General features: G+C 37.9%; 1 protein-coding gene across 1 annotated transcript; it reads right to left on the reverse strand.

Moving 5' to 3' along the window:
- Nucleotides 1-436: 436 nt before the first annotated feature.
- Nucleotides 437-23057, reverse strand: tmem229b (transmembrane protein 229B). Its single transcript, XM_028438514.1, has 2 exons — nucleotides 22864-23057; nucleotides 437-1571 (listed from the first exon to the last, which is right to left on the reverse strand). The coding sequence occupies exon 2, from the start codon at nucleotides 1521-1523 to the stop codon at nucleotides 957-959; it is 567 nt and encodes a 188-aa protein (XP_028294315.1). The 5' UTR covers nucleotides 1524-1571; nucleotides 22864-23057; the 3' UTR covers nucleotides 437-956.
- Nucleotides 23058-26349: the final 3292 nt, after the last annotated feature.

Genomic DNA, 26349 nt, shown 5'->3' on the forward strand with positions numbered 1-26349 from the left:
TGGACTGAAAGACATAACCAAACCACTAAAGCGGACATGGGCTCGTCTGTGAACGGTCACATTTACAGACCTTGGAGTCGCTGTTCGATTACCAATAAACAGAAAGAGATTCATCACCTTTACAATAAGTGCTGACTAGGCCACTGGGAGTGAGGCCCAAGGCCAAGGCAGGCTGACTTGATAATAATGTATCATGTTTTTCTGCAGTCAGTGCCTTCTCCTCGCCCTTCTCTGTCTTCTCTATTTCACGTCTCAACACTCTGATGTTCTATCTCTCTATCCTGTTCTGTTGGTCCTTCTGTCCACTAACCCCAACCAGTAGAAGCAGATGGCTGCCACCTCTGAACCTGCTTCTGCTGGATATTTCTTCCTGTTAAAAGGGAGTTGTTTCTTCCCACTGTTGCTAAATGCTTGTTCATGTGGATCTTATTGGGTTGTCTCTTTCTTATTATGAATTTTATATTTTGATAAGCGCGTTGAGATGACTTTGTTGTAAATTGTGCTATACAAATAAAGTTGAATTGAATTGAATTGAACATCAGGGCGCTGGAATTATAAGGGTCGGACCAACATTGGCACAACGTTTTTTGTGCCGTCTGGGTAGAGTAGAGTAACTTAATTGATCTCACAGTGGCAATATTTAGTCATCAAGTCATCCCTAATAATTATACCATAAACACATTCACTATCTGATGAATTTTAAAGGTGGTAGTTTTTTAAAAGACAGAAAGGAAATACCTGATGGTGTGTATTATGAAATGCCTTCAGTGATCAAGGCTTTTAATAACCTGTTAGACATTTGTTCTAGGCTTTTTATTCCTCTGCAGACCAGGAGAAACTGGTGTCACACTTCACCCCTTTACATCTAAAGAGGGGGCACTGCTTGTAAAAGGGGGCGAGGGGAGGTCGAGGTGCACCAGAGTGAGTGGTCATGGTACATTTCATCTTAATTCAAGTCATTCAACTTTAAGGTAACCGTTAGCGTTAGTTTCCCACCCCATGCTCCTCTCTCTTCTCGTCCCACCACCAGCAACCGCCCCATGCTGGGACCAACCGTCCTCTGGCCCTTTGTGGAAGCGCAGCAGCAGTGTCTTGCGGATGACCAGGCGCTCCACAATGAAGGAGGCACAGAACCAGGGAACTGCGTATTCGGCTGTGATCAATCCCATGAAGTTGTAGCGGAACTGGGAATAATCCCAGGGGCAGGCGTTGAACTGGCGCAACAGTAACCCAGTCCCAAACTCCCACAGGTACGTCCACAAGGTGTAGATGAAACAGCGCACCAGGACGGGGCAGCGGCCGCGCAAGTTCAGGTACATCCGCTCTACGATGAGGATACAGGTGCCGTAGATGAAGAGCGCCCACACGCTGGTCACACCAGGGAACTTCCAGTTGCAGTTGACCACAAACTCCCAGGCGGCCGTGAACATGACCTCACAGAAGTAGCCGTGGATGGCATAGAGGTACCAGCGGGACAGGGCTGTCAGAGGGACAGGAGCCTCTGGGTTTGGTGACGTCACCATCCTTTCTCCTTAATCGTACAGTTACAGTGATTGTTATGTGACAAAGATCTGAGAGGAAAAACAATGAAGAGAGTTAGACTGATAAAGGACAATGGTAACACTGTAAGGTCATACGCTAACAATACATCCAGAAGAACAACTATAGCAAAGGTCTCCCTATCCAAAAGAACTGATGAAACAGAGCAGTGAAGACATATTAGGGCACATTGCTCTCCAAAAACATTCCTATGAAGAACATGATGAAAAAGAAGAGAAACATTCATTGACAAATTAGGACTCAAACCAATACAGTCTACACTTTGACTGGTTGCAGTTTGACTGTATCATAGAAGTGCAGAGGTGAAAGCATTGGATTACAAGCACTAACTTTAATGTAATTGAGTTGCTTTTATTGGTACTTGTACTTTTTTGAGTATATTTCTAAATCAGTCATTTTAATTGTACTTAAGTATGTTTTAAAAGAAGTAAAGTAATTTGTTACATTACTACACCCAACCAATTTTTAGTTTGTTTTAAAATGACTAAGGGACTACAAAAAATAAAATGACCAGACAACAATCAAATGCATCACATCATAGCCGACCATTCAGATGAACACGTAATACAGAAAAAAAAACATCAGAAAACATGCATGTGAGGCTTTTGTTGATGCCCAATTTTAAATTAAATTAAATGTAATTCATGTTTTACTTAATTTAATTTAATTTAATTTAAATTTCTAATTCTGCTATCATGGAAAATCAGAATCCTTCCACATGGAGAAAGTTATGGGATCAATCCCAAAGCAATGAAAAAAATTCTCCAATTTGACCTGCTGCATTCTAATGATCTATCCAATAATATATTTATATTTAATGCGTTTTGCTTTGAGTTTTTTTTTACTGCTACCCACTGGAGCTTTCAAACAACATCACTTTCTCTGGGATGCTATTTACTGCCTGACTGTGGGCTTCTCCTATGTGTGCTATTGCTTGATCATCTGACTGCCTACATCATGTGCTCTCATCCCCAATCTTTCAGCTCGACCTACGCACCGCACAGTATCCAGCATCAGAGGGCCCACACAGGAATGGATTCCTCCTCTATTTATTACACCACATACACACTGAAGGCAAACAGCGAGTTCAAAGACCACATAGTTGCTAAAAGCGTGGAACAGAACTTAAGACTATACATGTTGGTCACGAGCAAAATGAGTAACACGGGCAACTATTCCATAATGGATAATAAGTATTTAGTCAAGCCCAAGTTAATTAAGATAGAATGGATGGAGGACAAAAGATGATTTTTTTTGTGTGTGCTTTTTGTCCTCAGAGCCTGGATGGGGCCCAGAGAGAGTCAAGAGGGATAAGCTCATTTCTCCCAAACAAGGAACAAGGGTTTCATGTGAGGAAGTGGGCCACAGCTTTGAACCGGATGACCTCACAAACCCTTTATACCATCTTTGCTCTGGGAACTCACTCCTTCTCATCTACACTAGCAGGCCTGGATCACTCATGTTTTTCACACCTTGTCGACCTGGTGGAATTACAGGGTGTTGTAGGTGGTTTTACTATATAAGGAGATGTTTCCTTCTACAATGACACAAAAAAGATCTCTGCCACTTTTAAAGCAAAGCAGTAAAAAAAGAGGTAACCATTTACTTAATGATCAACAAAGCAGAACAAACGGTTGTGGTCAGGGTTTGGGTCAATAATAATTGTAATTGCGTAATTGATAATTACAATTATGTCATGATTAGGGCCTGAGCACAACAGTGCTTAGGACCCTAAACCACGCGAGGGCCTAAACACGTTCAAAAACTCATGAATTGTTGATATTTTGGGGGAATTACATCTGTTTTATACCCACAAAGAAACAAATCGAGCACCTCCAGTTATGGTTTAACCCAACCGTCATTCATAGTCATAGCGCCACCTATTGGTTCAAGGAAATCATAGGCATTATATATGCACAGAACATTCCAGGAAAGTTTGTGATATAAACTTGTGGTATAAATGTTCTATTTGCACAAAACATTGCAGGAATGTTTGTGATATAATCCTTGAAAATGGTCAGCTACGTCTCAACACTTCAAAATTTCTGCCACACCCCGACATGCAACACCCCTCAATGTGCGCCACTTCCCGAAATGCATGTGGGCCCATTCATCGCTGCTTGCAGCTTCAATTATAATTGTAATTTTAAAAATCTGTTGCTGTCGTAATCGTAATTAAATTGTAATTGAGTTTAGATTATTGACTTTTCTATAAAAATTGCCAATTATAATTTAACGCAAAACTGGGGAACCGTGTTACAGTTCTACACATATGTAGTTAACATAGATAGTTTCATATCAAGCTTTCCAAGGGCTATACTGACACCAAAAAAGGCTCAGACGCCCACACCATAAATATTAACACCTATATATTCATTGATTAGGAAGCCTAACAAGGTAAGAGATGCTAACAGAAAGCTAACGCAACTGGAAGGTTAACTTTTATTAGGTTATTTATTTCAGGCTCAATAATTGTGATTAATTGTAACAGCTTTAGTAATTGAGAGCGTAATTGTAATTGACTATCTCAAGCTAAAAAATAATTGTAATTTAATGGTAATTGGGAAGAAAATGCTGGTAACTGTAATCAGAGTTAAATTGTAATTGAATATGGGTAATTGAAAACGTAATTCTAACTGAAAAATGTAATTGACCCCAACCCTGGTTGTGGTAGACTGACTCTCCGTGCTATCATTTGTTTAGTACTTTCTGAGTCTGCCTTCAGTTAAAGGTTCTCATAAACCTTCTAAATACAAATGCATCTGATGGTTTTCTGTGCACATTTAAGGATTACACAAAGGCAGAAAGACCTTGGATTAACCTGTGTTCACAGCTGGCTTCTGGAAGCACCGTAAACGTTGCTAAAAATGTCAGATGAGCAGTAATCGCAGAGATATCCACAAGGGATTATCAATCAAAAGCTCCTGAGAGACTGACTGTATCATGTGTGGGCAGATGTATATGTAGAACAATGTCTGTTATCATTATGCACCACATTTGCTGCCATGTATCGTTGTTCCCTTTAACAAGCCTTTGTTGGACTTGCCTCACTAAAGTTTATTTCCAACATCAACCACATTGACACAGTGGTTATTAACAGTCAGGATGTGTATTAAATCTAACCAAAAGTCTTTGGTTGGGTTGTTTCCTTGAGGCTTTTCAGCCCGTGCCAAGTATTCTGCAGTAAGTCCCACCTGTTTACCAATGAGAGTGGAAATCTGGCTGGACTGTCTATTGTCAACGACTCTGGTTCTAACTTCACAGACAGAATTTTTGCTGACGCCTGGTTTGGTGACAAACAGGGCTGCAATAAACGATTCTTTTAGAAATCGATTATTATTGTCAATAATAATAATAATAATAATGATGCATAGCGCTTTTCATGGACTGACAAAAGTGAGGCTGCCATTGGTCCCTCTGACCACCACCAACACTCACTCACACCACATTCAAGTACACAACAACAATGACTTGGCTAAAGCTGGATTCAAACCCCGAACCCTTCGGTTACTGGATGACCCACTTTATAACTGAGCCGCAAATCTGTTCATTTTTCAATCCGGTTAAAAAACAGATAAAGTTTGAGATATTTTTATTACACAAAACAAGTCAACCTAAGAATGTAACTAAATCATTTCAGATAACCTATGAAACAGGTATTACTCAAATAAAGGCCTAATAAACAACACTGCCTAAATTGTGCTTCAGTGCTAAATTGAGGTACAACAAGTTTTTCCCCAAGAATATAATTTGGCATTTAACTTAAAAAGGTCAAAGTTTCTGTCCCCGATAATTTTTTATTAGATACAATCATGGTGCAGGCCAGGAGGATTGCAAGTGATTGTGTATTTTTGATCACTGTTCATATCATGATGTCGAAACTAACATAATTTTGAAAATTTAATTGAAATTTGGTGAGGTGATCGAAACTTTCTTCAAAATTGTATCATTTATCTACTGGGCATTTTTTTTCAAGAAAAGAAACTCAAAGTTTTGTGATTATCTTTTGTTTACTCTAACAATTTGCGATAACATGTTGTGATTAAGTTAATATTGATGAGTTGTCTGACAGTGTTGATACACTCATACGCCACAATGACATAATAATGTATGGGTATGGATTCATTGAAACAGGATAACGCAAGAATTGGCAAAAGTGTAGCTTTCAACTAAATCAATGTAATGTTATAGTTTAATTAATCATATTAATATAGTTTTATTAGCATTTATAAAGTCAGCTTCAAAGATTAAAAATCTTTCCATGTTTATCTGCTCATAGAGCCCTGCATTTTACTGAGAAAAGATGTTAGTACTTCTCTAGCCTTAACTGCAACAGGTTTTCACTAACATGATCATGTGTCTTCTCCTTGGACTGTGAATTCAACAAACCTTAAAACAATACCTGTAACAGGAATGTCCAGAAGCGTAGGCGGCGCGCGGAATCGCCTACTACTCTCTTTCTGGCCTCCTTCTACTCTTTTTTTATTTATTTTTCCTCTCACCTTCTACTCTTAAACATGTTCAAAAATGATTCTGTACCCCTTTCGCACCGAAAAAATCGTTAAAATCCATGAAAGATTGAAGTTATCCACACGTTCAGCAAATTTTTGCAACGCTGTTTTGGTGGCCATTTTCTTAATCTCGTGCAAAGTCTTGTGAGAGTTCATCTCACGCTCCATCAAGCCAAATCCCACACCCACTTCCTTAGAAAAATGTGGAGGCGCTCTATGCGGAAAAGTTTCAGCATGGAGTGCCCATGCGGGGGGAGTGGCTGCAAAAATTAGTCATTTGTACGAACGGAGCTGTGCGGACCTCACGAATGCGTCAAGCATAAAACAGCGTTCACTTGTTAAGAAAGTGGGTCTGGTGAAAAAACTGCTCCGTTTTATAAGACCTGGACACACTGTTGAAAGCACAACAAGAAGAGGCTTTAAAACCGTAAGTCTGTACCGTACTACACGCTGTTTTCCTCTGCTGGCTCCATTTAGGGAAAAATAACTATCGTCGCGCTATTGTCGTCAGGTCCACTCATCGTTTGATTGGTTAATCTGTGCGTGTTTGTCCTGCCCCGCTCAGTCATCAGAATTCAAAGACCTGTTGAGCGCCTTAAGATTAATCACCTGTATGAATAATGCAAGGAGATGGCTGTTCTCCCATCAGCCATTATTGGGCATAAACCCGTCCCTGCTGCTGAAGCGCACCAAACTTCTGCGGCTCCAGCGGGCGCAATTCGGCCCCTAGCCGAAAACAAACCACATATTCAGACTCGGGGGAATAAAACTCGTCTGCTGGTGCCACATTTTTCATGAAATGAGCACATCCTTTGCACCGCGATTGTGTGTTTCACCTCTAGTGGGCACAGTTCTGACTCTGCCCGGGTGAGGTACACATATTCGGACTCGGGCAGAGCAGACCTTTCAACTGACACCTTAAACTCATAACACAAATTTATTTCTGCTTTAAACATCCATAATCAAAGTTTGTGCTTCATTAAACAATGCTTTTGTTAGATATATTAATGTGCTTGTGTTAGATATATTATGAATATGAATGTGCATTGATACAACTAAATATATTACCAAAACCAACTTCAAGCAAACCACACAAAAATGATGTTAATCATGCAGATACAGTATGTTACAGTGCCAGACAGCATTCTACAGAGGACTACTAAGAGACCAAGCGCACATACTACTGAATAAGTTGGTACATTTTCAACTGGAAAGAGGAAAATTGATAATGAGGCTCAATTCTTTGTCATCATTATCATGGATATCAAATTTCAACTTGTAAATGCATCATGCAAAACAAAAACCAGGTGAGAAAATACAACATGCTAAGAAAAGTGCAACAAAATAGACAGAAGAAAAGCCACAATTACGCTAATATAATGCACCAAAAGCCATCATATAGCATAATTTTCCCCCTGATCCCCCTAGCTGTCGAGTGCCACAAGTTTTAGCCTTCTTACAATTTTTTTTTTTGCCTAGGACTTTTTTTTTGGTACATCACTGCTGTAAACTAACACGTAGAGAATATTTGCTCTGCGTCACTGCAATGATAGACTCAAGCACACTACACAGTGTTTCACACAGCAGCTTTGCTTCATCTTCACACACACACACTGTTTTATTCTTTTACACGTGAACTCACTCGTTTCTTCCTTCATCTTCCTCTAATTCACCATTGCCTGCACAGACATTGTATCAAAACTTTTACACCCACTGAGCTGCAAATGATGAAAAATTTGGACTGAATCATTTGGCGTGCAGTGACCGCGCTCTTGCCAAAATGCCCGACTGATATAGTCAGGAGTGAGAGAAAACGACTCCTTGTGTGTTTTCTCAGGCATAAATATCATCATATAAAGAGAATATGTTGCATTCGTCTTGAGATTGAGACCATTCGCAAGTTGGTTAAATCCAAGCAACAAACGTAAATCTTGTCATTTCTCCTAATTATTGATAATTATTGATGGACATTGTCGGGGTTAAATTGCCCTAGATGTTAGTATTGATTTGATGAAGATGCTTCACTGTAATTAGCTCAGTTTGAATCTGATGAGAGGCAGCTTCGCCCACATAATCATTATTAATGTTGGAGAACTTTTAATCATCTTTGATGGAAACTTGAAAATGTTAAATATAGTTAATCGTGCCAGTTGTATTATTTTCCTAACACTTGTAAGTGTGAGCCTTTATTTGGCTAAAAGAAATGTGTGTATGAGTGACTAAGTGTTAATAACTAACTTTTTTTTTCACTGAATTTTGAATTGGAATACCCTTGAAATAAGTTTCTCAGTACATGAGGAAGAAAAATTAAACGGAACAGAAGAAAAACTGACAGCAAGAGACGACAAGATATCTTAGTTTTTCATAAAAGCCAAGAGAAAAAAACTGGTGAACATTTTTCTACAAAAGTCTTTTTGTCAAAAGATGGATGGATGGATGGATGGATGGATGGATGGATGGATGGATGATTGGATGGATGGATGGATTCAATAATCCTTCACACTGAAGGGTAATGAAATATAGAAATAGATGTGTCAGGTGAAACAAAAATTATTATTTTTTACTTTAATTAATGAAAAATACACTACATAACAAAAATACACACATATGACTCCAAACACCCACACCACCACAACAAAGAACACACGACTCAAAAAACAAACAAAACGTCAAGAATAAAAACACGAAATGAGAAAACACATTTACAAAACGACAACAAAAACAACAGATATAGACAAAAATGTCTCCACAATGACAATATTTCAACAAATTTACACAAAATGACTCATAACACGAAACAACAAACCGACAAATATACAAAAAAAGATATCAAAAATGAACAAAAATATATTTTGAATTATTTATTTATTATTGTTTTTTTTAATATACAATACAAATAAAAATGCACAAAGTCAGGGAATAATACACAAAATTAGACCAAAATCACACAAACCGACAACCATATCACGAAAAACGACAATAAAAAGAACAAGGAGCACAACTACAGACAAAAGCCTTATTTCTTCTTTCCTTTATCAATGCTCAGTTTGGTCATTAATCTTAATGCTAACATAAATGTTGTTAATATAGTCCTGGGATCAGACAATCACCTCTGCCAATATATATTAAATAATCGACTTAATCAACTTAATGACAAAGGATCAGCTGCATGTAGTTTGTTGTGACTGTGAAGAAGAACGATCTATCACTTTTCTTTTCTGTACACAGCTCCTAAGCCAGTGATTCTCAACCTGGGTTTGATCGAACACCAGGGGTCAAGACACACACAGTAATAGTGTGTTACGTAAAATAAATTTCAATGATAAACCACTTTTTTAAAAGATAAATTATGATAACAATGTTACATCTAGATTTTAAATAATCATTTGTAAAAAATTAAAAGTGTTTGGAACAAAGTAAAACATCGGCCCAGGCTTATCTGTGTGTGTCCGAATAAATACATATCTACGTTTTGAAGAAATTACTTTTTTTTTTCCAATTATGAAGAGTTCGGTGAATGCACTGATGAAGCTTGCAGGGTTCAGTACCTCCAATCAGGTGAAGACTCACTGTCCTAAGCCCTATAGCTCACTGTGTTCACACTGACCTCATCTTCTTTGTTTGAATAAGCTCATTTTCCCCTTGGATGTTCCAGGTGCTCTTATATGACTTTTTTTTAACCTTCTCTTTTGTTTTCATCACTGTTTCTTGCCTTTAAAGGCAGCCAGCAGGAAGCTGACAGGACGATGTTGCTTTGCTTCCACACTCAGCGTCTCCAAACCCCAGAGCTCACTGAGCACCTTTGTTCAACCTTCATATGAGCGTATCCAAACATATCTATTCACTCGTTCCCTCAGCACGGTACGGTTAACACTGGGCGCTGTTTGATTTTTGTTGTTGTTAGAGGTGTTGGGAGGGGGCATCGCCTACCAACATCTCACTCGACTGGCTCTCTCTCATCAGACTAAAGTATTGATCATAAAAGTTTCAGCCATCCCCGACTGTAGCGACCAGGCTCTCTATCGAACCGTGCAATGGGACATCACAGCCTGTTGGTGATCAGAATGGCAGAAAAGAGAGAGAGAACTGCCTGTGTTGTACACATACAGAGTTATAACCAGTGACCCTCTTATAGGTTAACACAAACAGAGGATGATCATCTGACTGAAACAGAGACAGATCATTAAGTCAAAGAAACAATGACTCTGAAAGCTCAACATTATAGAAGCATTTAGATCGCTAGGGTTGGGCATCGAGTATCGGGTATCGATTGGTCCAGGGACTAACTTTCTGATTCTCTTGGAATCGTTCATTTTTTAAAAATTAGATTCCTACTTTTGATACCCGGTCCCTTAACCAAAAAAGAAGCCACGGAACACCAACGAAGAAGAATCCACCAGAAATGTTTCTGTTGCACAGTTTGCAGCAAAACTGTTTCTGATTTTCTCCTGTGCCTGCTGCTAATCTGGACTGGGTTGTACAAGTTGCTCCTCATTGTACGTTTAATATTGTGAAGCAGGTTAGCACATCAGTGGGAGCACAGTAACATGTTTAAGTGCCTGTAGCATTACACACTCAAGATATGTATAAATGGATTTTCATGAGGTTTTCAAAAATAAAGCTCTCGTGAAAAGAAAATGTATAACATTTATATTCAAAAAGAGCTCTGTGAGAAATTCCAAGTAAAAGTCATAAAAAGGAAAAAGTTAATAAAATGTAAATTGATGGAGAGGTGGCATACCACGGGGCGTCACACCATTTGGAGCAGTCGTTTTAACGGTCTACAGATAGTCGCTATCATGGCGGAGTGATGTTGTGCTGTTGGATGCACTCAGATTTGTGATCCTACTAAAGGAATATCTTTATACCGTATCCCAAAAGAAACAAAACAGAGAAGCAAGTGGCAGGCAGCAATTAGCAGGCAAAACGCTGATGCTGGTGTTTGACTTCCAACTCAACACACACAGTTTGCAGTTTTCATTTTGGATCCGGTAAGTGGTTTCCTCGAAGGCTCATGAATGGTTTCTCTGTGAGTTTGAGATTTAATGTTATAAAATGTACTGTTACCATAGAAATCCACAATGTTTGTGTGCAGTATCAAACATTCAACATAACGTTAGCTTGTTGTTAGCCGGACGTTAATCAAACGTTTAGCTGTCGCCCTTTATGATAAAAAGCGCAACGGTTTATGGTTGAATACTTTTTTTTCCTTTTTTTTTTTGTAGCAGTGAGAAAAACCTACCAACATTAACTAGAAACAGAATAAATGGTAGAGAAGAGAACCATGGAACGGCTTAGTTAGCTACAGAGTCACTACTGGTAAGTCAGTGTATGTTTTGGTCATTGAATTTTCCGTTCAGAAAAGGAAATTGAAAAACAAAATACGAGTGGTTATTTCATTTTCGTTTTTCCAATTCAAGGCCTATTTCTACAGGGTCAAAAAGGGATAAACAAACAATCAAAAATTGATTTTCAATTTTTGATTCTAAAACCAAAGCCGTTTATCTTCCTCTTGTAATTACCTTTTTCGGATGATAAACAGTGCAACGACATGACGTTCCGCTCAATCGTTGACCGTCAAAATGGCTCGCGTGACTGGGAGGTCCCTATAGATTGCCCACTATTATTGAAGCCAGCCAGAAACCAAATATATACATATATACTCTTATTTGCTGACATGAGCAAATTCTGATGGTTGCATCACACCCTGTAGACCTCTGAACATAATCTCTGTTCATGTGCAGTTTGTCTCGGGTCGCGGAACAGATCCAATGCCTATTCAGACTTTTACAAGGTGACTTTGGGAGTCTGTGGTGTAGTGTATAGAAAACCAGCAGCATTCAATACGATTAAGTGCCAGTGAGCAAGGTGACCGTATCACCTCGTCTCCAGGGATAGAAACAAGAGACATGATGACATGAAATTACACAAACATAGGAGTTAGACTGGACTGCAGTGAAAGGTACATAATCATGTAACATAGCAGATTTTATTTTTTAACTTAAGTCTCCTAATACGCTAATAAATAATAATAAAATCTTCTGCTTGAGTCCTTTTCTTTGTGTGCGTGATGAGAAAGCAAATGAGAAACAAGAGGTGAGTTTAAAAATGCTGAGCAAGAACAATGATGAGAGCTGTGGGTGGAGGACAGCACATAATAAACTGATGCCTGGCCATCAATCGCACACACAGGTCCATTACCCCTGAAACAGCAAGCTGGCACTCAGTCGGCCTAAAACCATCTCATCATCCTCCTCTTCCTGCACACAGTCTAGGCAAAGTGAAACCCCTTAAAGGCTTTAAAATAACTGGTGGCGTCCTCGCTTCACCTTTAGGTATATCTGCACAAAACGCATCCATACACAGATTTATTTTTAAAATTGTAGATTTTTTTTCAGTCAATATGTAACTTTGTTATCATTAAACATACTGGGCACTTTTAAAGATGTGTGTGGAATTGAAGAACTTAACAGAATCAGAATCTGTTGTAGAAGCAAAACTTAAACTTTTTTGAAAACGTAATGACAGCTTGATAACTTACCACATGTTGTTTATATTTGTAGTTGAATTACAGTTATCTGTAGTTCCTTTTTACTTGTTCTCGTGTGTTAAAAAAAATGTTCAATAAATTGTATTTCATACCATTTTGTACTTGTAAAGTTGAAATTTGTAATTATTGTTATCGCCATGTATATCATATTGTTTGGTAGCGAGACATATCGGGATATATCATATTATGTATGCAAATCGGGAATCGTATCGTATTGTCAGATTTATGGCAATGCACACCCCTACACTCAAATGTAGAAATGTAACGATTCACTCAACTCCCGATACGATTCGATTCACGATACTGGGTTCACGATACGATTCGCTCACGATTTATTTTACAAAATGGGACTGTAGACTACTTTTTTTTTTGGGAAAAAAACTAGAAAATACTGTATTATTTTCCTTTTATATTTCATTGTCAAAAGAATCCCTTGATGAACTATTCAAAACAATGCAATTTAACTAAAAATAAATCTTGAATGAAATAAATAAAGGAATAATACAAATGAAAATGAAGCCTATTAATTTAAATTCTGGTTCTATAATAAACAATGAAAAACTGCATAATAGTTCTTTTTCTTTTAAAAGTGCAACTGAAAATGTATTTTGTGCCTTAACAATTGGACTTTAAAAAAAAAAAAAACGTGATTACAGTAATTTACGTCATATTTGTTTGGACCAGCAGAGGGCGCTGGTAACACAGTGGTCGGTTGGCATGCAGAAATTCTTTCAGTGAAGAACAGAAGCTACGCTAGCAGACAGAGCTAATAGAAAAATGTGACTTTTACAGATATTCAAGTAATATTACAGATATTCTTTCGGTACTAAAGGGGTAATGAATCATTTATTAACATATTTAAGAGTAGAAGGCAGCCAGAAAGAAAGTATTAGCAGACTCCTTCCGCCGCCTACACTTGTACTGCGATTCAATTTTCAGAAAATTGATATCAACCGTGATACCTATGAATCGATTTTTAACTGCCTTACGATTAATCGTTACATCCCTACTCAAATGTGGTGCAAAATTTAATAAAGGACGACATTTATTACCTTCCTAAATTTAGCATGTTTGAAAGAAGTGCACATGGAGGCCTATATCCTATAGTGAGACATCAAAACAAATGTTATGAAATAGATAAAACGCACACAAAATATTTCTGTTCATGACTTATGACATCCAATGTCCTCGCTTTAAAAAAGAAAAAAAAAAACATTTGTTAGGATTCATGCTCTTTTTTATTTCATCATGTTATAACAGTATAGAGAAGTTGAACTTTAATAGTTATAACAATGTATGACCTATAACCAGGTCTATTGCTGCTTAAGTGGCTGAAGACGATAATAAAGATATAGTGTAGGCCTCATAGATCAATAAATCAAAGATAATTTACTATACAAGATGTAAAAGGTTGAAAATGCTAAAAATACTGCTGAAATGCTTTTTTGATTTCCATTGTAAACACTCGTATTGACATTGTTGGAAAAGTTTAGTGCATTGCATTGTTTTTACTTCATTCTTACAGTGATTTATTGCTGTTGCCTCAAAAGCTCTGCCAAAGTCGGGGGTTTTCTTTAAAGCTTTAAAGAGCAGAAATAAAAGTTGATATTCTGTATGTAGCACTGGACTGTGTGTAATGCAAGATACCAAGATCAGCTGTCTGATTAACATGACAAAGTGAATTTCTTTATTGGTTTTGGATTATCTATTTCACACAAAACGTTTCATCTATAATAAAGAATTTGTAGCTTAAGAAATTATTAAGCAGACATGCAGACATAGCCCTGAGTCAGTTTAGTTTAGCTTCACCTGAGTCCCACATTTATACAAATTTATACAATTCGAGTTTTCTTTAATTTTTTTTTTTTTTTCCCACCACAGTATTTTCGGACTTTTTCGCGTTCCGTCCTTGTGGGATACCGTAGTGAGATGTGAGCCCGCCCCCTCTTTGTTTACATATGTTTACCCTCTGAGTAGGTTATATGTGTGCCACAGACATGTTTAATGTTTTATTCACACTATGCTGAGATTCTAAGGGAAGAGCTTATTATTTTTTTTAATTGTAATGTTATAGAATATGTAGTTATCTGATTGCTTAATCTGAAAATTGAAGCTACTGTGAAGTTGCTGATGTACTTTTGCTTAAACCTGGGTTAAAGCTTGAAATAGTTGAATGACAGAGCCTCATTTACTTTTTATTTTGGGATTGTTTAATGCATTTTAACTCTTGAGAACAATCGCAGCTATAATGTTGCACTTTTGACAATATATCTGATATCTGCAGTCATTTTTAAATGCATTGAAAAAAATAATTAAAAAATCTAATCGAAACACTTTTTTTTTTTTAGGCAAAATCGCCCAGCCCTAGTGTGTATTTATTTTGATGACACAGTCATTATAAAGATGTGGAGAACCGCTAATTCTCTCCCACTAATCTCCGCACACATCTCCGTCTCCCAGAGCTTCTCCTCTGTATCCAAATCACCCTCCACAGTCCCATAAACTATCCGAGTACCACAAACAACTCATGATTCTGACAGAGCTGGAGAGACTGCACGACGGCTGAGTCTAAAAGCCTTGATGAAGCACAGCCATGCAGAGGCTCGTAGAACATTACTGTGCACATTCTTTATTTCTATATCTGCGAAGCAACGGGGAGAACAAAGCAAGCAGAGTGGTGGGGGAGGACGGGTCAGTGCCATCGACCCAGACTAAAAGAAATCCGAGGTCATAAAAGGTTAACGACTATTTATCTCTGATGTAGCGTAGATGAATGCATTAGTGAAACTCTGCACTGCACACAATTACCTGTCAACATGAGCACTAAATCACTTCAACAATCAATATTTGGGATTTGGAATGGAATAAAAACTTGAATTCAATCATCAAAAGTTCTGACAAACAAATGTATCAAACTGAAACTTTTGAAATACAGACGGGTTTTTTTTTTTTAGTTTGGAACTAATAACATGTTTTAAACTAAGACATTGTGTTTTGCATGATCTAGACATAATTTTCTCTGAGTTCAATCATGCATGATGTGACTGTCATGGGAGCCAAATAATGGCACCACAATACACAATGGGATTTCCAAATCTTACCCATCGTCCTGCATTTGTAGTTGTAATTAAAATAATAATAATATGAACCATCACATTAATAAAACTATATGGAGATATTCAATCTGAGATCAGTCCTGTTTTTGGTGTGTCCGTACCTTTTTCTTTCTGTTGATTACTAATTTGTTCCTTTGGACAAAAACTCCCCCATTTTGTGTGCAAATAAGAAATGTACCAGTCAAACAATTACAGTATATTTTACACATACAAAAAACATTTCTTCAATCATAACCTATAATTAAAAAATAAACAAATAAATAAATAAATACTACAACTACGAACCCTGTCACATGACTTTTGGCATACATTTTCAAACTTGCAGATTCACACATAAATGCCAGTAAATTACAGGATATTTATTTGTAATTGAAGACATGTTTATTTGAATGTGTAAAACATGCTGTATTTGTTTGATTGATACATTTCTTATTTGCAAAACAAAGAGCATGATGGAAAATGTTTTGTATTTACAAACCACACTGAGTTTGTTTGTGAATCATTGGGTGAAAGTAAAACATGTTTTGTGTGTTTGTAAAGTTTTTGCATGGTTTTACTTCCATAGATTCATCCTTTTATAAAGTTGCTGGTGTCACAGATACAGTACATACTCAAAGTATCATGAGGTTTGGGACGCAATAATAATAGTGGAGAAAATCTTTAGCTCAGTCATGAATGTAAAAACAGACACGTTATGTTTGAAAAGCCATTAATTATGTGGGCTGGGAACTTTTTTAGTTCAATTTAATTAGAAGTGGACTTAACTTGAAGGCATGTAGCAAGATAATCAATAGACCCCTCCATAAATTGGAGCTAAGCTCCAAACAGCTGATGTTCTTCTAACACTGTCTTTCTATTATGGAGTCACTTGGGGAATCCCTGCAATGAATACCAGCTACAGTCTAAGAATAGGTCCTTCCTGTCAATAGAGTCGCATGAAACGCTGCGTTAGGATAATATATGCTGATGTTTGTCACACGAAAAGTCAGGTGACCAGTGAATGACTCAACTAACTTCTACCTGGAGATCCCAGTCTTTTCATTTTGTAATTGTCTCTTTTGTAGACAATTATTAATTGAATTGAGTCAAAAAAATTATACTTACTCTTTTCAAACACTGAAATTGTGATGTCGTCAAAGGTTAGCACTATGAGGAGTGCAATCCTCTTTGCGATACACGCGCATGTTCTGTTCTTGTGAAAAAATGAAGTTGTAATACTTTTATTTCATTATTTTGCTCAAATGTGACCGCCACCAGCCCTAGTGAAGGGTAAACCAAACTTTATTATTAGGAAAAATGTTTACACCGGATTGAGGGGGGAAATACAAGGGAAAGAGAGTTTGGGAGGGTAACTAAAAGAAGGATAAGTGCAGATCCATATTTGGTTGCACCATTGATAGAAGGTTATGCTGCTAAAAGTGAACACAGCTGTGCCAGTGTAGTGACTTAGTCTATATCATATATGGGTTTCACTTTCTGAAATAAGTCATGATAAGTTTTTAGATGTACCTGTATATAAAACTAGTCATAGCATGCATGCAAGAGTGAGACTTGGTCCTTGATATCATTAAGTTAAGGTCTGTCTATGATTCCAATCTTTATAGTTCCTGAAATCTTATGAAATCTTCTTTACATCCAATAGTGAACAGGAATTTAAAGCTACTAGGGACAATACTTTTGTATCAGATGTATAGTGTAGGTCTCAAATCAAAGATCATTTGCTCAAAAAAAGTCATAAAAGCTAAAAATGACCATTGAAAGCTTTTTTTGATCTCGACTGTAAATACTTTGTGGGATGTGGACTCCCATAAACGGATACATAAAAGTGTCTTTACTTCATTCTCACTGTGATTTATTGTGTTTCTTCACCAGACAAGGAGGACAGTGATTCACTTGACACTGTTTTTGTTGTGGTTTGCTCCCTGTATTACTCTGCAATATGAATTTACTCCGTGAAACATTCAATTTCATTGGATTCAGATCTTTCTTTATTTTTCTGCATTTTCTAGTCCATGAAAACACAAGAAATGTGTAGGGAAGTCACTTTGGCAGAGTTCATGGGGCAAACACAAGAAATCGCAATAAGAATGAAGTAAAAACACTATAAATCCGTCTACGGACTCACATCCCACAATACAAAAAACATTTTCAAAAATGTCATTAAGAGAACAGCGGTGATTGAAACAAACTTTTGAGAGAAAATCCGTCTCCAGCAGATTTAAATAGGCTAATCATAAGGGGGATAGAGTGTATCAAAAGCTTTTGATGTGAAAGGCTGAACAGAAGTTGGTGTTCCATATGTATATTGAGGCATTGGGGCAGCCAAACATTGTTTACTTGATTATTTATGTTATTTTGTCTATTGAACACATTATTTACCCATGAAAACCTCATTAAGATCTCATTAAGAAGATTAAAAATCTTACAAATCTAGCAAAGGGCAACCATTGTTGGAAAACAATCAAACAGAATTTAAAGGATTAGTGCATTTTATTGCAGAGAGAGTTGTACTCGTATTGATCTCAAAATTTAAGTTGATAGCAAAGGAAAGTTGTCATCTAAAGAAAAAGGAAATCAATATTGTAAAGAAATGGAGAAATGATTATTTAGGCCTAATGCCAACTTATCTGAGCATGTGTGCTTAGAGATGACCAGTTCATTTTCCCAAAGCTTGAAGCCAAAAGGAAAGCTATACCCAAAATATAGTAAATTGCAGTTTTATATCAAATATACGGAAGCGGATTAGGGCCAATTTTCAAATAATTTTGGGCAAACCAAGAATAAAGTCGAATTATCGAGATTAAAGTTGTAATTTTGAGAATAAAGTTGAAATATAATTATCAGATTCAAGTTGAAAAACAAGATTAAAGTCAAAATTTTGAGAATGTAGTCAAAATTCATAACATTGCGGTAAAAGTTGAAGTTCTGCTAATGAAGTCAAATCTACGGAAGCTGACAAGGGCCAATTCACCATGGGTTCTATTCTCTGCGCTGTTTTTGGCTTGATCCCAGTTACACACTCTGGAAGAAGTGGCCGAAATGTGGGCGTTCACAGTCAAATATGGCCTTAGATGCATTCGCCCGTCTGCTTAAGTTATTTTCCTCTTAGGCGCTTCTGAACCTGGAAAAACTGCAACGCTCCAGGAAGGTGAAACATTAGATTGCACTAGAAGTTCAGATTCAGTTACAATTTAGGTGCCTCTATTGCAAAAGAGCTCCCAGAAAGAACATACATTATCTATGTGACACTGGCCACGTTTACATGGGAGCTTTAATTCCTCTTTAAAGCAGAATAAAAGTTCATTCCTCTTTAACCCGACCTTGTAAACATTTAATTCCTAATGTTAATTTAATTCCGAGTTAAACTTAAATCTGCATTAGTTGGCTGGTTTATTCCGATTTTAATTCCAAATTAAATAAATAATCTTTCTTGGAAACACTTAACTTGCTTAATTCCGGTCGTTCTGCGCTTGCGCGACTTGTGGTGATGACACGCTGATGATGACATAATTCAAGATGGCGGCGGCCCGGACAAGACTATTTTTTAAGAGCCTTAAAATGCATTGGATATAATGAATAATGCTTCATGCAGATTTTCACATGGACTTATTAAACACAAGGACCTCGGTAAACGGAACAGGCTTCACCGGACGGCTAGCACTCGGACCCGGGGGCGGAGTAAATGCGTCCCCGTACTGCATTCAGAGGCTGTAATATCACCAAATTTATCATTGTACCTGTTGTTAGGGCTACTATCTTTACCAGGGAGCTCCGCGGTCCAAACTGAAACCATGTGTGGTCAAACTGCTGCTTCAACTACAATCAAAATAAAAGTGAAAACAGTTCTCATGTGTGGTCTTCTGTGTTACAGCGGACAATGAAAGGTTTGTTGTGTGTTTTTCCCGAAAGACGTGATACGTCACGTTCTCCCCCTGTCCAATCAGAGCCTTCCCAACCAACAGACCTAAAGAGAACTAAAATAAAGCCGAATAAACCTGTTTTCCATGTAAACCTCAATTAGGGAATTACTATTTCCATGTAAAGACGAAGCAGAACACTTTCATTCTGAATGATTTATTTCAGAATAACTAATTCCGAATGGAAAAAACATCATGTAACCGTGGCCACTGTCACACGGGTGGTGGAGGGTGTCACGCAAGCACGCGAAAAGATTGACCCTCAGCATTTCTAATAGGGATATAACGGTTCACTCAACTCCAGATACAATTCGATTCACGATACTGGGTTTGAGATTCGATTCTCTAACGATTTATTTTACAAAATGGGACTGTAGACAAATGATGACGGAAAAATATTCCTTTATTTTTTATAAATACTGCACTATTTTCCTTTTATATTTAATTGTCAAAAGAATCCGTTGATAAACTATTCAAAACAATGCAATTTAACTAAAAATAAATCTTGAATGAAATAAATAAAGGAATAATAGAAATGAAGAAGAAGCCTATTAATTTAAATTCTGGTTCTATAGTAAACAATGCAAAACTACATAATAGTTCCCTTTCTTTTTAAAAGTGCAACTGAAAATGTATTTTGTGCCTTAACAATTGGACTTTAAAATAAATAAATAAATAAATAAATAAACAGTCCGCACTGTATTACGTCAGATATTTGTTTGGACCAGCAGAGGGCACTGGTAACCCAGTGGTCGGTTGGCATACAGCTAATCTAGCAGTGAAGAAGAGATGCTATGCTAGCAGACAGAGCTAATAGAAAAAACATGACTTTTACAGATATTCACGTAATATTACAGATATTCTTTTGGTGCTAAAGGGGTAAGGAATCATTTATGAACATGTTTAAGAGTAGAAGGAGGCCAGAAAGAAAGTAGTAGCAGATTCCGCCCGCTCTCTACACTTTTGGACGAGGATATATAGTAAAAGTAAAAAGTACTGCAATTTTCAGAGCATCGATGTGAATCGTGATACCTATGAATCGATTTTTAACTGCCTTACGATTAATCGTTACATCCCTAATTTATAATATGTTCACATTTACTAGATGGGACCAAATGTGTTAGATTTCATTACATTTTATCCGTGCCGTCCACTCCTTATCGTGGGAGGATGGTGGGAGCTGCGTCGCGGAACTGATCAGCTGTGTGCACCTGGCGTGTGCAGGTCGGCTGCAGCTTGTTACAATGAAACTGACAGACGTCAGACTGATGCTCAACTCTTTTAACACTGTGTATAATGTAAAGTCACAATTTGATCCACTATAAGAGTAAATAACAAGTGAAACACTGACAGATGATTATGATGATGACTAATACGTGCTGATCCTTTCTGAATGCAGAGAGATTTTAACTGGGGTTCAGACAGAAAAATGCGGCCGATCTTCACCCTGCAGTAATCCGATCAAATCAACCTGTTACATTGTTTATCAAGGAAGACATTTCAAATTAAAAGTGTGCGTTATCAATTTCATGGATTTCAATGACATCTACAAACATTGGTAAAACTCCATGTTCCGTGATTTCTAGACAGCCCCAAAAAATGACATCATGGCAAAGTCCGCCTCCTTGGCTTCAGACCGCCTTCATTGACAGACTACGCGTTTTTGGTCAGTTTACGCGCGGTGGGCGTGTCAGGAGTCTGCACCGGAGAATACGCACAGGAGAGAGGTGCGTAACTGCAGGCGCATGGAAAAGAGCTTTAGTCCAGACAGGAAAATACGGCCTGATATGAATAACAACGGATCGTGACCATCTACAAAATGCCGTGTATCGATGAATGCGTTAAACTATACTTCAACGTTGGGTTTAATAACAAAGAGATTCTTTCTTTCTGAGCTCATAAACACAGCGTTGTAATGTCTTGAAGGACTTTGAAGAGATATTGCCAAAAACTTAATCTGTTCAGAAGGAAAAATCAGTCACCTTTGGAAGAAGTGGAGCATTCAGTCCAGTATGTGGCTATTGAGGAGCTACGGAAACAGATTAGGGACAGTTTTGTTTGAGATTCTTGTTGTATATAGTGAATCGGCCCTTGTCATCTTCCGTAGATTGGACTTTGATAGCAAACCTTCTACTTTTATCACTATATATTAATAAAAATAACTTGGATTTATATAGCACTTTTTTCGAGGAGACTCAAAGCGTGTTACAGAAACCATTGTTCATTCACACCAGTCACTCACACAGTCATACCGGTGGTGGTAAGCTACAATGTAGCCACAGCTGCCCTGGGGCAGACTGACAGAAGCGTGGCTGCCATTTTGCTCCTATGCCCCCTCTGACCATCACCAACATTTATGCACATTTCATACCCATTCATACAAAGCAATGTGGGTAAAGTGTCTTGCCCAAGGACACAACAACAACAACTCGTAAAGAGCAGGATTCGAACTCCTAACCCTTCGATTACTGGATGACGCACTCTACCGCTGACCCACGGTCGTCTATTACATTTTTTAAATTCTGACTTCAATCTTGTCTTTCGACCTGAATCTCAACATTATATTTCCACTTATTTCTTGAAATTTCAACTTTAATCTCGACATTTCAGCTTTATTCTTGATTGGCCCAAAACTATTTTCTCCATCAAAATAGGGCCTAATCCGCTTCCGTACAAATACATCAACTGAAAAGTGACAAATGGTTTTGTCGGCATGAACATTACATATGACCATAGGACTGATAAAGTATCTCACTGTGTGTGAACACACTACAGCAGCAGTGAAGCTAAACCATCCCATCTGAAAGCAACGGGCCAATGCAGCATCAGTGCGTGTGTGACCAGGTGAAAGTGACCTCCAGGCTGTTACCTGCTAATAACACACACCTGTCATCTGTATTTATTTACAGGTGCGAGTCAAACCTGTGGAATAATCCGTACAATGAGAGCACATGGTGTTACAATAACTTGCTTTTACAACGATAGTTACGACACTTTTAACGACACTTTGCTGTAATATCAGTTTATATTGTCTGAAATTCAATATTAACATATTAATGTGTTTAACGCAATCACGTGTTGACATTTATCCTGCGCGCCCGTGAATGTGACATGTGCGTTCACGTCGGCGACACGCACGCACGCACGCACGCACACATCATCCTATCCTATACAGCCCGGGGGGTGTTTGAACATTTCTGTCCGGTTACCTTCACCGCTGAGCGGGGCTTCCCTCAGCACACAGGCCGCTGACTGAAGCACATCCCCCGGTTCCCGTGTGTCCGCTGTACCTGGCTCCCCTGCTCTCAGTCCGTCCGTCTGTCCGTCTCTGCCTCTGATGGAAACTGACACATTTTGCTTCACTGCAGCAGCAGCAGCACATGCTCAGACACCCTCAGCAGCTCGTGCAGCTCCTGCTTCTCTGCTTAACCATTTGTTGTCCAGTGTTCACCCAGCAGCAGGGTTAGGGTCACTTACATTATTCAGTTATAATTACGTGTTCAATTACCCATGTTCAAATACAATTCAATTACCAATACAGTGACCAGCATTTTTTTCAATTACAATTCAATTACACTTACAGTGACCAGCATTTTTTTCAATTACAATTATGTTTTTATCCTCAGAAAGCCAATAACAATTATGTTCTCAATTACTGTGCCTGAAACAAATAACCTAATTAAAGTTAGCGTTCCTCTTGCGTTAGCATCTCTTATGATAACTGGTCCTAAATGTGCTGTAAAATACGCTAAAAACAAATACTTATCATCATATTTCTTACCTATCTATTGGTTACCTTCTTAGGTAACCTAATCCTAATTAGGGATTAACCGATATGGATTTTTTTAGGGCAGATGCCGATACCATTTTCTTTCCAACAGCCTTACTCGATGACCGATACGGACTGCAGATTTTCTTCAGCTGATATTTGGAGCCAATACAACTTTTGCTCCCTCAAATTACATCATGAAAATGACACAGTGATGATAACAAATGGTACGAGTCTCAATTTTGAAAAAGGAACATTTATTGAAATTAACAAAGGTGAGGTAGAATGACAACGAGTAAAAAATATTTAACAAATATTAAAAACAGGTGATGTAGAACAAAAACAAGTAAAAAAACATTTCTGCTTTCTGTAAATATTGCGGATCGGCGAAAGCAGCAGTCCGCATCGGCCGATGCCGATAAATGTAAAAAACGCAAAAATAGGCTGATAATATCAGCTGGCCGATGTTAAAATGTGGGAAACCTTGATATGAAACATATTCTAATAATTGTTAACTATATATGTGTAGAACTGTACATAGAACTGTAACATGGTTCCCCAGTATAATTGACAATTTTTCCCCAGTATAATTGACACGTTTTATGGCAATTACAATTACAAAGTCAATTGTCTAAACTCAAGTACAGTTTATTTACGATTATGACAGCAACAGATTTTTTTTTTTAATTACAATTAGAATTCTGCCATAATTGTAATTAATTATCAATTATGCAATTACAATTATAATTGACGCCAACCCTGCCCAGCAGACATAATATTATGACCACTGACATGAGAGGTTTTGTTTATCACACTCACCTCAATTTGATCTCATTGGCCTGGTACGCGATGGCACTCTGGTACAGAGAAAGAGAGAGAGTGAAAAAAAATGATGATTATACTAATGATGATGGGAATGATCTTGATTAGAACATGAACAGAAAATACAAAACTTAGTCTTGGTTCCAAAACAGGAGGGAGATGACTGGAAATGATGAAAACTATAGAAAGAATTTCATTCCACCTATTTACAAAATGAGATTCTTTAACGTGTGTTATCACTCATTCATTCCATCATGCTCTATAGTTGTTTATTCGTAGTATTCTGAGCAAAATGTTGAAGTCTGACAGAGGAGGTACTTGGATTCAGAAATGAAGGCAAAAAGGTACTTGAGCATTAGTGAACTGATGCGTCAGACGCTCTCTGTACCACAGATTTATGGAACCATTTATTCATGAAAGTGTCTATTGTACGGTTGCCGTACGGACAACCCCTGGCTATTGATACGGTTACCGAAGTACAAGTACATAGCATCTGAGGGTTAGGGTTAGGTTTAGGTTTTAACCCAATATCGTAATAATTTTCAGGGTTAGGGTTCGGTTTAGGGTAAGGTTTAGTCTTAGTCACGCAACCTAATCTGGCCAATGACTGACCAACGTATAGAATGTCGGTTTATTGATACGGCAACCGTACGGATAGCCACTGCCTTTATTCATTCACCCATAGTTAGCTACTGTACTTATATTCACACTGAGAGCCTCAACAAGAATATGTGCTGCTTTACACATGATGTAGGCTTACTGAGCTGTATGAATGCAGCATGTAACTTTCACAGGGTTCCCTCGAGTCATTGGTTCAACAAGTGCTGGAACCCATGCAAAGGGTAAAGAGTGCCGACCAAATCGATGTTGACATGGTCATACTGTCGGTCTAGCACATTGACTTTCAACACAGGTGGCTGCCCAGTCTCTCACATCATTTTTTTATGCCACGCCACACAGACGTAGCTTATCCCAGCCTTCATGAGGCCTCAGAACTCGGGTGGGTGAGGCCGTGGACGGAATCGAGAACTGTTGGCGTTCACCTGGGGACGACCGGTCAAGGGAGGGCCATAGGTGACGTCAACAGTTATCATGGCACCAGTGTCTCACCAGTGTCTCATAATGATAAAGGCCATTTTGATGTTTGGCAAAAGCAAAAGTTGTCATCCACAAAAATTGTAAACTGGCAACTTTCAAGCAAAGAGCAAAAATGTTGGATGGTGAGGTGTACACCATGTAATTCTCAGTCAAATGTGCTGTATCTTTGTTCACTTGGGCATAAATGCTTCCTGAAAAAGCCATATATTATGTATAATACTAGTGTTAGTGAAATAGCAATAATAATAATGATAACAATACTAAAAAAATGGATACTATAAACAAAGATATTAGCAAATGACAACATTTAAAGTGTTCCTAAACAACAGAGGCAATCATAATAACCAGAATCATGAGCAGATGACAGCAAGAGAGATTGTGGGATAAGCAGTTGTGCCATAAAAAGAATCAAATTAAATGAATGGTTGGAAATGTACCAATATGTGCTTGTGGGAGGTTTAGTGGATAGTAAAGGAGGTGTAGTGGTGATGTGGTTGTTACTTAGAGAAAAAAACCAAACAGAGTAATAAAAGAAATAAAGAAAAATGCTAATAGATAAGGGAATAAAGGATTTTAAGCAAGAGATGTCAGGTACAGCTGAGAGGGATTAGAAGTGTAAGAAATCAATGAGCGAGACCCAAATGGAGGGTGGTTGAGTGGTTGAAGTGTTTAGAGGGATGGGGTTTGTTCTTTTTCCAAAGCAATGTGATCTGACAGAATGTTCTTCCAGTGGGTGATGTGTATGGACTTTTTAGATTTCCAGTTCATGAGGATTGTTTCTTGGCTATAGCTAAGGAAGCGAGGAGTATTTTATTATTGGTTTTATTTAGATGTGTGTTTTAGGTGTCACCAAGTAAACAGAGGGAGGAGGATAAAGAAGGTGGAGAGTGATTGTGTGGCTTTCTCCCAAAACTCTTGGACAGGTGTGCAGCTCTAAGTGGTGTGAATGTAGGTGTCTGGGCAGTTCAGTGTGCAGTGGAGACATTTGTCAGGCGCAAACCCCATC

This window comes from Gouania willdenowi, chromosome 22, assembly GCF_900634775.1.
Source record: "Gouania willdenowi chromosome 22, fGouWil2.1, whole genome shotgun sequence".
NCBI classification, from domain to species: domain Eukaryota; kingdom Metazoa; phylum Chordata; class Actinopteri; order Blenniiformes; family Gobiesocidae; genus Gouania; species Gouania willdenowi.

What these genes read in the sequence shown, in the direction of transcription:
- tmem229b (XM_028438514.1), bottom strand. Translation starts at nt 1,523, where the DNA reads ATGGTGACGTCACCAAACCCAGAGGCTCCTGTCCCTCTGACAGCCCTG.